This window comes from Paramisgurnus dabryanus, chromosome 2 (assembly GCF_030506205.2).
Source record: "Paramisgurnus dabryanus chromosome 2, PD_genome_1.1, whole genome shotgun sequence".
Lineage (NCBI taxonomy): Eukaryota > Metazoa > Chordata > Actinopteri > Cypriniformes > Cobitidae > Paramisgurnus > Paramisgurnus dabryanus.
In genome coordinates, this window is record NC_133338.1 from 30,484,749 (window position 1) to 30,497,654 (window position 12,906).

A 12,906-nucleotide genomic window follows, 5' to 3' on the forward strand; every position below is an offset into this window, starting at 1 on the left:
CATTAGTTTATGATTAGTACATGCATTAACTCAGCATTAGTTCAGACTGAAGTAAAAATAAGTTCATTGTGATTCATGAACCCTTATATAAGATGTAATGGTTATATTATTACTGTTAAAGTCGCCATGAAACGGAAGTAGCGATTGCCTTATTTTCCCCGTGGTGACGTATATCCGAATGAAACGGCTTTTGAGATGAAATAAGGCAGGGCTGGATTTGAATTTGTCCATCGAGATCTGATTGGGTCGTTTGAAGTTGGGTCGTGTTGCTAATTGCTAAGCACTGCGATCTTCTCCCGGACCCCGCCCACCTGCCATACTTTTGACCGGAAGTGAAGAGAGATCGTTTTGAGGAGGGGAGGAGATTTGCATTTTTGATTAAAGATTATGAGCACACACGAATTTTTAAAAAATAATGAAGCTCACAGATAAGTCATTTGTTAATAATACCACACTATTAAAAATACATATATAGTTTTTCATTTCAATTTCATTGCGACTTTAATATTATTACTATTAGTAGTACTGCATTCTCATTTAACTTTAACATTTAACTTTTCTTAAGTTCCGGGTAAAAAACAAGTTCAGTTAGTATCTTCTAATATTTTATAAACAGCATTTACGCCGCTGTTACTTTGAATAAACGCATGTCAGGAATACCTTACAAGACGAGCTTCTGTAATATCTGCGCACATATTCGCAAAAAAGACGTTCATTGGGAACTCCGCACTGCCAGCTGGCTTTCAGTGCACGCGGGCACATGCCTATCAGTTCTCAATGTGACAGTAACTTATTATTTCATAACTTCTTAATATAAAAACATGTCCTGCTCTTTATTTACTGTTTCAACATACTGCCCAGAAGCGATGCAATGTCACGTCTGTCAGGCGTCTCGCAGCTCGTATTAAACGAAGATGTAAACGCAGCTGTATTAAGCACAATATGTATTGATTCTATTGTTTATAGAGTAAGTATAAAAACTTACTGTAATAGTTCAAATTCTAACGCTGACGTCTCGTCATTTTGAGGTCGGAGAGCTCCAGGTTTTCTTCTTTTAAGATGATCATACACAGGTGTTGCGCTGCTGTGGTATGCCATTTCAGTTTTACACAGTATGTGTTTTATTTGGTCTCTGCTTAAAGTATTCCCACACTTTTAAACGCGTTCTGTCTGTTTGGTATAACACTTGTATCACCCGGTCGGAGCTGAAGCCGCCTTCATTTCAAAATGTAAACAGTGCGACGCATCGACGCATTTCCGGCAAATCGACGTAATTACGTAATCGACGTAATCGACGCGTCGTTCCAGCCCTACTTTAAAAGCTCGTTTTTTGGGGTCGACAGCTTATTCTTTGGCTTGTTAGCTGTAGATATTGTCACACAGCAGCTTTTAGGCATTATTCAGTTTTTTGTTATAAGCCAGAAATGACAAGGAGGCAGCCTCTCGCAATACAAAGTCAATGGAGACGGTTGGATTGCTTTCCCCCCCGGTGGGCGTGGTTTTCAGGTTATGAGGCGCTGCGCTCTGTCTCTATACGCAGTATTTATTCTTTAAATAGGATAAAAAAATCAGATATTGAAGTTAGCCATGATGGCAGAATGCACAGCGACGCGGTGATTGACAGATTCTCCTCAAAACATTGTGTTCATCCGTGCTGTTTCGTGCCGATGTACAACCCACGTTAAGTTGATAATTCCCTGAATAGCTGCAATTGCAGATTTCGAACAGAGATGGCAACAAAAAGGAAAACGCCGGACAGCAGCTTTAAGAGAAAACGCTTCCCTGCCAATGACAAGTTTTTCAGGCAATCTGTATTTCCGTTATTATCCACCAGATGGTGCTCTTACCCAACTTATAAAACCCAGAAGTATCCCCTTTGGGCAAACAGTTCAAACTTTGTGTATGCTTTGATGATCGTGATCTCTATTTCTCTATTTCTATATCTGAATGTGATCTCTATCAAAAGTCCGTCACAAAAACGCAATTATCTCAGCTTTTTGCTCAAAATGTGGTCTTTTTTAAAAAACCTAACCATATTTGAGAGGTGATAAAAGAGAACAAATGAAGGTATGATGAAACAGGGTTTTATTTAAAGCAGAGGGCCTGCTCCTTCATTTGATATATTGTATGTTTATATATTTCAAGGAGAACATTTTCTGGAAGGCATTCAACTTTGTGAAAATCATAAAAAATGCTGGCGCTTGGCTGGCAACTTTTTTTTTAAACGCTGGCGGGAAAGAGTCAAAGGGATAGTAACCCAAAAATGAAAATTCTGTTATCATTTACTCACCCTCATGTTGTTCTAAACCTCTATGAGTTTATTTCATTTTGATGAACACAAAAGAAGATATTTTGATAAATGATGGTAAGATGATGACAAAATTTTCATTTTTGGGTGAACTATCCCTTTAAAGATATTCCACAATACAAGCAAGTTATTTTCTTTCAAACATTATTGCTTTGTGTACCAAAAACCTGGTCCAAAACTTTCAATGAAGCATATTTTCTGTTAATTTATTTGTATAATACCTTTCACAAATAAAACCGACTTGAGGGTTTGAGAGTGATTTTAGGTGAATTTGAGCCTAGAGATGACGGAGGCATCAAACCTCCTGCTGTTTGTGGAATTTAGAGCTCACAAGACGCACAAAGGTCACAACTCAGCAAGGAATTCAAACTGCAACCTCTCGAAAATAAACAGACTATGTGTATGTGTTATGTTTTATGTGTGTCTGAGTGTATTCATGTGTCTACACTTGTCTGTACATCAATCCTTAGGGATCTAGGACTATTCCATAGATGTGAAAATGTGGCCACCCAGAGACAAATTCCATTGGCATCCAATGCTTTGTGGACGTTAACAAGTTCAAAATATGGATATTTCCAAAATGTCAAATTAGCTTCTGTAACTGACTAACCGACTGCATTATGAATGTCTGTGAGGAATTTATGTCTAGCTGTTGGACATTATTTATACTGGAAACCAATACCATGATAAAACCTTTTATTGGCCCATATAGATAAGATTATAAATGTAATAATTACTCATGAAAAGTTAGAATATGAAAAAAAATATATTTATGAATGCATTTACAAAATCCTAACCCAGCCCTGTTTCCACTGCTGTACTCCATTTTAATTTTAAAAGCTTCTGTTTTTGGGCTATTTAATCTTTGGTCTCGTACACACTGCAAACTTTCGGGAGTGACAACCGCATTTAAATGCGGTAGTGAATCCCCTAAATGTTCGTTTCATGTCTGTACGGAACAAGACTCACTCCCGAAAATGTGATGATTGACACAGAAATAACCATAGCAACGTTCTGCCGTCTCGCGTGCTTATCACTCACAGCTTTGACCAAAATAATCTAACAGGATTGTGTTTTGCAATAAACCTCCGTCTTGGCGTTGTGTATTGTACGGTTCTTTTGTGAGGCTGCTTCACAGTGCGCGGTCTTGCAGTGTTGCCAGGTCCTCTGCTTTTTTGTACGTAAATACCGTTTTGGCACTTAACCGTTTATGGCTTTTGGCTCATGAAACGATCACGTTTTTGGTGTTAATAAAGTGTGAATGTGCTGGTCCCAATATTTTGATCTTTGAAGTAAAGCATTCAGATTTATTTCGGTTTATTATTGGACTGTTTTTTTAGTGCAAGATTAGGCAACACTAGTCACCAAACCTCGTGCCTCTGTCATTTCCTTGACTTTTTTCCCCTTCTAGGAATGAATTTTTTCAGAAGAGAGATCTGTCATGTTTATGATGCACATTTAAACACTTGATTAACTACTAGTTGTTCAGTTCGGTTATGTACATTATTGTACACACTATGCAGAGTTTGTGTAAATGTGGTTGTCACTACCTGCATTTTGCGCGAGTTAATTTGGTTGTAGAATGCGGTTGTGAGTCCCGTAAATTACTGAAGTGTGTGTGTACAGAACAGGATTAAGCATTAAAAGGTGAAGTGACAACCGAATTACTATGCAGTGTGTACGGGGCCTTTGTGAATGAGCTTTGATCCTGTTTCGAGAGCTGATTTTAACATATCAAAAAGTGAAAGTCTGTGAGATGAAGTATTTGGGATTAGCTGCAGAAAAATTGGGGTTATCAACAACTAAATTTACTGCAATGGCTTTTAAATCAATGCTTTTAAGCTTTTGAAAAGTATTTATCTTTGAAATTTGCAAATATATTAAAGGAATGATCTTTGATTAAAGCAGTGCACAAGTTAACTACAGCAAAAACTACAAGCACAGTAAATATTAGACATAAACACGCCAAATTCTTGGAATAGCCAAATAATCAAAACGTCCTTTGCTCCAAAACACCCACATGCTCTCTATAAATTGTGCAATGAGAGCTACAGAATCTGCTATTATCAAAATAGAGAGACTGTCACTGGGATCTGCTTTAAACTTGTACTGGAAGAGTTTATGGGTTAATATGGACACAAAAAAATTGAAATAAAAAATAATTATACAAAAAAGAAATCTAAATTATCAGCTGAATTTTTGTCATAAACAAGAGAACATGGTGTCATTTTTGGTGCATGAGAAAAACAACTGCACTTGCTATTTCGCCGTTTTTACATGCTACTATAACTAACTGCATGGTATATGTTTTTGAACTCTGATTTGTGGAACATCATTTCAAAGTTTCTAGGCTGTAATTATGAATCTGCTATTAAACATGCAGGAACAGCGAAGACTCTTCCAATATAGTGTATAAAGTACATCCAGTATCTTGGAGCACACATAGTTAAAGTGTTCCAAACTATCCCATTGTACAGACCTGACGTAAGATGCATATTCCTACATCATTTTAAGATTCTGAGAAAAGAGAAAGTGACAACTTTATACTCCCCTTAATCCCAAGGACTCTTTGGTTTCTGTAACCACAGCTGATGTGCATGTTGCCAATCCCTCATTTTCTTTACCACTAAAACCTTTTCTGTGCCTCTCAAAGTTGCATAAGAAGAACACATCTTTCCACTGCATGCTACTGTGATTGACATGGTCATTGTGATGCTCAATGCACAAGAGAATTTGTAATAGTTTACTACCCTATTTTTCCAACCAATTTAGCAGTATGTAGTATGTATGCAATGTGCAGAATGCAAATATTCCACAAAGATGGACTACTTAGATGAACTATACAGTGCACTGCAATATACTGAACTAGGCCGTACCATGCAATACTTTCAACTAGTGATGCACCGATGTATCGGCCGCTTTTTGATGAATTTGAAACCATCGGCATATCGGCAATAGCACGAGAAAGGCCGATACCGATTGTTTATTAATTAACTGCATAAAGAAATCCATTATATGTAACAAAAGAGTTAATGTTGTTAATAAAATAAATGCTGAATAGCAAAAACCACCTTTGAAGGTTGTCATGTTGTCTTATTATATTTGTTTTAGCTTAATTTGTGCCTCTTTTATTATGCTGGTCAGTTGAATGTTAATTAGATCCGATCCATGTTCAGTTAAAAATAATTTGATGCAGAAATAAACTATCTAATAGACCAACTGTATAGTATTGTATACAAGTGTTTAATATTGGTATCGGCATCGGCCAGAAGTTGTCTGTTTAAATCGGTATCGGCCCAAAAAATCCTATCGGTGCATCCCTACTTTCAACGTTACCTTCTTAAAAAATAAACCAGAAGTAAAACTTATTAGATGTCATTTTTAACATGTTTTGTTGAATCATTACTTGATTACATAATCAAAACTTGGGGATAACAGAATTGATTTGTTCACAACTCTAAAGGCTGATTTATACGTCTGTGTCAGACCTACACTGTAGCCTCTATACCGTAGGCTATGCATCAGTTTTAATTTATACTTCTGTCCATGGCATGTTACTGGTGTATTCCTACGGTATCAATGCAAAAGCTGAAGAAGCAGCAGCTTGTTGTGCATGTTGTTGGAGTAGCATCAGTAGTGATGGCATAAGCTGACAATTACTTTTTTTGCAGCTTCAGGTGGTAAATATCGCTCTTCAACTTAATTCAACTTATTTTTGGTAATGTCATTTAAATTAAATAAACTTCTATAATGCAAAACTTACAATTATTAGTCAAACAAAAAACAAGTTTGCTATCATAGAACAAGCTGTTGCTTAGGTTCACTATGCCCAGAACAACATGTTTGGGACCTTGTAGTGTACTCTCACATTACCAGGCCAGGAACAATGCCTTTGAAGCTATTGCTACATCTGAAGTAGTTGAAACCTCATTCACACAGCAAAAAAAAAAACATTAAATTGTCAGACATGCTTTTGTGTGAGCGCAAACACAACCCGTAAATGTTCTGGGAACGCTCCGGGGAAGAGGACCTAGTAACATTGCCATAAGATACCCGGAAAGCCCTCAGTGTGAACAAGACGCAGAAACAATGCCGTAAGGGGCGTGTCGTAGTGAGAACGCACTTGTCATGGCAACATGAAGTTATGGTTCAGCTCTTTAAAATGAGGGGTTTACATGCAGATTAACTTTTACGACGAGAAATGTCTGCAAACTGGACTGAAGGTAGCTTGTCACTCTCCATGCTAAAGTGGAGATCATTCACCAGCATATAAGAATAGCGTGTCACATGCACATATGAACTTATACTAAACATTAATGCGCTTACATCATTGCAACAAGATATATCGTTCAGCTCTTCAAAATGTTTTTTTTTTATGAACATTAATAATCACGATGAGAAATGTCTGAAACTGGACTGAAGGGAGCTTATCAAATATCCACTCTGAAGCTGAGATCATTCACCAGCATACTAGAACGGAGTGTCACACGCTTTTTTATAGTCTAATCATAAACAAAAATTATGGATCGACAGATATGGATTTTTTTTGTGCCGATACCGATTTTTGTTTCATCAGCCTTAGCTGATGACCGATACAGGCTGCCGATTTTCTTGAGCCGATATTTGGAGCCGATACTGCTTTTGCTCACTCAATTTACATCATACAAATGACACAATGATGCTAAATGTTACAAGTCTCAATTAAAAAAAGGAACATTTATTGAACTTAAAAAAAAAACTATATTTAACAAATAGTAAAAAATAGTTGAGGGTGCTATGGAACCATGAACTGCACTCTCCACAATGACGAGGAACTATCAGCAAAGGATATTGATTTCTAGCACGTTACTACTGCAAATAATTATAGAGATGAGAAATAAAAACCAGCTTTGTGCAGCTATGATCAGCTGTTAGGCCGAGCTTTCGATGTTGTCATGGAAAGGTTGGTTGTTTTTAGTCACATGACCTGCAATCGCTTGCGGCTTCCAGCACTCTGTCGGCGAACACAGCAGCCACATATCGGCCGATGCCGATACAAATAAAACTCGCAAAAATCGGCCCGATATATCGGCCGGACGATGTATCGGTCTATCACTAACAAAAATGCACATGAGTGGTTTCTGGAGAAAGAAATAATGGATAATAAGCAAACTTCAGATGCTGTGGAAAAAAAAAAACTACCAAGTACAGGACTTTAAATACGTTACATGTCTTTCCAGGATATCTGGGCGAACGCACACACAGATTCTGGCAATTTATTGGCAGTGTGAATAAACCAAAAATCAAACGATCCTGGACAAATCCCGTATGCATTTCCCGTGTACTTTCCGTAATGTCTGTGTGAAAAGAGCTTTAGTCTCCACTGACCCCCAGTCGACCATATGTCAAAATACTTTAGTCACTCTAGAAAATTATAGAAATCCTGCCCAGAGCAACAAACTGCATTATAAATAACTTGACCTGTCAGAGTAAATGTACAAACGTGTTTTCCACGCTCAGGGGTTGTAAGAATGGCAAGGCACAGATCAGACTCCATTACTTTTTTGGACGAAACATTGTCCTCTGAGGATCTGACTGTGCTAATCAAGACATTTCCTGAGTCAGACTGTGCAAGAGCACATCACTAAACACACGCACAAGTATATAGCATTTCCTCTGTTCAAATGATCTGAGGTAGCCTTACCACATAATGACGATTAGCTACTGTCTGTAGCCAAGTCCTGCAAAACCCTTTTTACTCTCCTATCACCTAAAGTCAAGCCAGTATAAATACACCACAAGCTCCCTAATGTCTCTCTGTCTCTCTCTCCCACAGACACAGAAAAAACAGATGAGAAAAAAGAGCAAGTATTATTTTATTTTTTATCTCATCAGAAGGTAGTGTCAGCTTTCACAGAATTAACTGTTTGTGACCCAGAGGTCAACTTAAACCGGTGTTAAATACTACACTGGCTTACTCAGTAATTCAACTTCTCAATCAACATCTCTAATCTGTATTTGTAGTTTAGTGTGCGTCTATGTTGATATGTGTCTGTTGCATTGATTGTTTATTCTGTGTGAGAGCTGCTTGTGAATCACTCATTCACTGCACAGATCTCCAAGAATATGATACGCAGAAACACACACAAGCCAAGGCAGACACACATGCCACACTGAAAATTTCCTTTGGCCTGTTAATAGTTTCCAGATGCAGTGTGAATGGGGCAGAGACAGAACGAGGGGCTGTTTGGCAGGCGCTCACTTAAAAAAGTCTTTGTTGATATCACCCTACATCAGTCCGGCTAAACTGACAACACACACTCACATTGTGACTGCATACCAAGCCATTTAGTTATTATCTGGGGAATGTGAGGTAGAAAATATTATTTTTTATGATCTTACAGTAAGTACAATGGAAAAAATATCATCACAAAGAGAAACAGATGAAACTTGTGGAAACTAAAGGATGCTCTTTCATTTCATATGAAGAAGAGTGGCAGAGTGAATCTTCAGTGATATGAAGTTAAAGAGGTGAATGAGAGGTGACTGACATTTATATTTACACTTATTTTTCTAGCAGATGCTAAAAATTGACTTACAATTGAGAGACTGTGTAAAGTCAATTCAGACAATTGTTTCTAAACACATTATATTTCTAAAATACATTATAAAACTGTGAAATATGTAGTACTAAATTGCCTAGTTAGCCTTTTCTTCATTTCTTAGGTCAGCCTAAAATCATTGCTCGACGACCCACTGGAACCACTAAACGTGGCCCTGCCCCTAACATAATCGCGAGGTTGAGGCAGTATTTGAATGTTTTAAGAGAAGGTGACATGACAGCAGCAGCTTTCCCCGCAAGTGGGCGTGATTTTAGCGCCGACAGAGGACTCGTCCTCTGTGTATGGGAACAGAAAATCCCACTTCTTTTTCCAAGACTTTTCCAAAACTAATTTTATTTACTTTGTTTGTTATCATTCTAATTTGGCTAGACCAGTGATTCCCAACCGGGGGTACGCGTACCCCAGGGGTACGTGAAGAGTTTCCAGGGGGTACGCGAAAAGATTTACATTTTGCTTTGATCTCATTTACTTTTAATAAAAATGTCTTTCGTTTGTCCAGTCAATTACCTAAGATTGATTTTTGTGAGGAAAGCATTGTGAAAAGGACAACTTTGTAATTTTAATCTTATCATTAATATAATTAGCCGTCAAGATTAAATGCGCTGCACGATCCAAAACGCAATAGCGATGTCCAACTCAAGAAAGATCTGACTATTTTCAATGAACCTGAATAGTTTCTAAAGACACAAAGTTTATTAACTATAAATAATGTTCAAATAATGCTATAATATTCATTCCCGCTGCCATTGCATTTTCAAATTATGCAAAAAACGTTTGCATTGTTTTTGGCTAACATATATTGTCCCGTATGATGTCTTTTGTATTTATAGAGAATGTCTTAACACATTTTGTTTCTCTTTATATTTGAACAGAATAATATTTGCACACTTTAATTATCAGTAACTTAAATTGAGATTTTAGTAAATTTAGGGCATTTACTAAAAAGGACGTGAGAGCTCAATTCCAAATAAGCGCCGGAGTGGATAATTTGCGTGTGATTTACTACAAAGGCGCAAATAAAATACACAGGCACAATAATGACATAAGCACATATCTATAATGACCATTGCAATCTATTAGAGCAGCGCAAATTAGTACACGGTCGCAAATAAGAGAACTCGGCAGGACATCGCAATGAAAATGCGGACTGCGGAGTGTGAAATTCCAGCTAAGTGAAAGTAAGAACCGGAGGACGAAAGATGAACGGTAAAAGTTTTGAAATACCTGATTTGACGACTTCTCGTGACTTCTCCTCCTCTTTTCTCCAGCAAATTAAACATAGCATGGCTTGGCAAACTATATATATTTTTTTAAAGTATGTTCCTCTGGCAAAATTTAATACTCTCCTCGCATTAATGTTGCTTCTAAAAGGAAAACTTCCACAAATGCAAATGCAATAAGTTCGCAAAAATAACACCTTTTCAGAGCTAAATATCTACTGCGTGTCTTTAGTAAGTTCAGTCGTTATTTAACGCCAAAATGATGGTTTGCGCAAGCTGTTAGTAAATCTGGCCCTTAAAGGGGTCATATGATGAAATTTTTTAATTTTTAAAATAAGTATTTTTGGCGTTCCCAGAGTCCATATGTGAAGTTTTATCTCAAAGCACCCTACAGAAAATTAATTATAGCATGTCAAAATTGCCATTTTGTAGAGCTGAGCAAAATGTGCTGTTTTTGTGTGTCTTTTAAAATGCAAATGAGCTGATAAAATGCAAACACTGATCGAAATGATAGTTGTTTGTTGAAATAAACATGCTTCATCAGTCAGTGCTTTTTACTTTAATGTTTAAAATTAATAAATATTACTAATTATTTGTCTTTAAAACACAACTTAGGTTTAGTTTCGATGAAGGGGTACTTGAGCCTTACTGATAGGGCTGTGGGGGTACTTAGGGCAAAAAAGGTTGGGAACCACTGGGCTAGACGGTTAATAACACATTTTTCTGTTGCGTGACAAACTCAGAACACATGTTTAATATTGCTTTATGTAGACCTTAAGCACAAACACAACAAAGCGATGCCAGCAAAGTAGCACAGACTGTGAGGTCGGCTCACATTGTCCACTACAGTAGCTACATCTGGGTTCAAAGTTGCCCTGGCACACCAAACGGATGGCGGCCAAGTATGTCTGTCCTGCGCCTGCATAAGATGAGATAACTTCCTATATCATCAGGTGGCAGTAGTCAATATTCATGGCTGAAAATGGAAAAAACGGAAGATCTAGTGACTGCTGCTATGAAAAGATTTCAGATGTTGATTCTCAAAGGAATTCATTGTTTTTTAGAAAATGGTTCCCTCTGGATTTAGCCATTTGGTGTCAGTCTTATAGGTGCTAAACACAGAAAATGACGCTCAAAACCTGTCTGAACACTGACCGGCTTGGTGTATACTGAGTTTTAGAAACATCTGGACAGGTTTACAGGTGAATGCCACTGCTGATGTGAATTGATTTATTGATAATAATGATATTATAATGTTGCTTAACCAATATTATATAAATTATGAAATATCACAAAAATCATACTTTTTCCATGTTTACGTGCTATAATAGGGTCACCAGTGCTTCTATAAACCTAGAAAATGTAATATAAAAAAGAACAACCCAGTAACTTAGTTTTGGTAAACCATTCTCTGCGAGCATGTGAAAAAATAGGTATTAGGTAATTAAATTTGGCTCCCCTTGTGATGTCAGAAGGGGATAATACCCCCCAGATCACTATCCACTAACCACGGAACTGACATTTAGTTCAGAGATCAGCTCATTTGCATTTTAAAGGACACACCCAAACGTTTTGCTCACACCTACAAAGTGGCAACTTTAACATGCTATAAAAATTATCTATATGGTATTTTAAGCTAAAACTTCACGTATGTGCTCTGGGGACATCAAATATGCATTTGAGATCTTAAAAAGTCTTGTAAGTAAAATGTCCCCTTTAAACCTGTATCAGTACTATTAGTTTAATTGAGTTAAGATCACACAACCAAACTGATCTAATAAAAAAAGATGCAAATACACATAAGTGTGCTGCTATGTAACATTCATTTGTAAAAAATGTCTTAAAAGGAAAAGCTACAAGATAAAGTAAAGAGGTGCTACTTACCATTTCTGTCCACCAGCTATGTGTTGTTGAACAGTGTAGCCAAACTGCGTCTGTCTGGGACCCTTTATGATCCTGTGATTTCTGGTGTCAATGTTAAAACAGTCATGGAACCCTGTAAACAGAAAGAAAATTCAAATATTAACCATCTACAGTGGGTACAGTGTGTTTACACTTATAACTACATTACACTCTGAGAATCACTGGGTTAAAACAACCCAGCATAGGTTAAATCATGTGGTTTCAAACTACCCCCTGTGGACAAAAGACCCCCAAATATGATGAATGTTTTGTGAGGGACAACATGCCTCATATTTTTATGTAGAGCAAATATAATTGGCTACACTTAGAGTAATGCTGTATGTATAAACCTAAAGAGAAACGTTTTCAATTCAAATTTATTTGTACTCCAGAAGACAATAAATCTTGTTTGATAGCAGTTTTACAAAGAATACTGCCTTACAAACATCAGTGAGTAAGATAAAGGGGGCTGTTACAAGGAAAACACAATAGGGTCCTCGCACCTTGATGCTCGGGCCCTAACAAGAAAGATACAAAGCAATTATAAACACTTTAATGCAGTGGTTTTCAAACTTTTTGAGCATGCAGCCCCCCTTGTATATGGTGTATCTCTTCGAGGCCCCCCAAAGAAAATTAATAAAATAAAACACTCTAAAACCTAAAATTTGAATTAATCAAAACATGTTTAATTATTCAGTGTAGTGCTGTTGGTTAGTAGCCTTTTTTCTGACATTTAATTACATTATGATTATGATCATGATAAATTAATTTATTTTATAAAATGTTATTAAACTGGGGCCCCCTGGCACCATCTCAGGTGCCCCCAGTTTGAGAATCACTGCTTTAATGTATGTAGCAAGAAATCTGAGGTAAA

General features: G+C 37.1%; 1 protein-coding gene across 1 annotated transcript in view; it reads right to left on the bottom strand.

The window, feature by feature from the left end:
* The window catches only part of itga11a (integrin, alpha 11a), a 65,251-nt gene that overhangs the window by 46,587 nt on the left and 5,758 nt on the right, over positions 1–12,906 (bottom strand). The window contains exon 2 of the mRNA XM_065267718.2: positions 12,015–12,126. Coding sequence (XP_065123790.1) covers positions 12,015–12,126 — 112 coding nt within the window. The remainder of the gene's footprint in view (positions 1–12,014; positions 12,127–12,906) is intronic.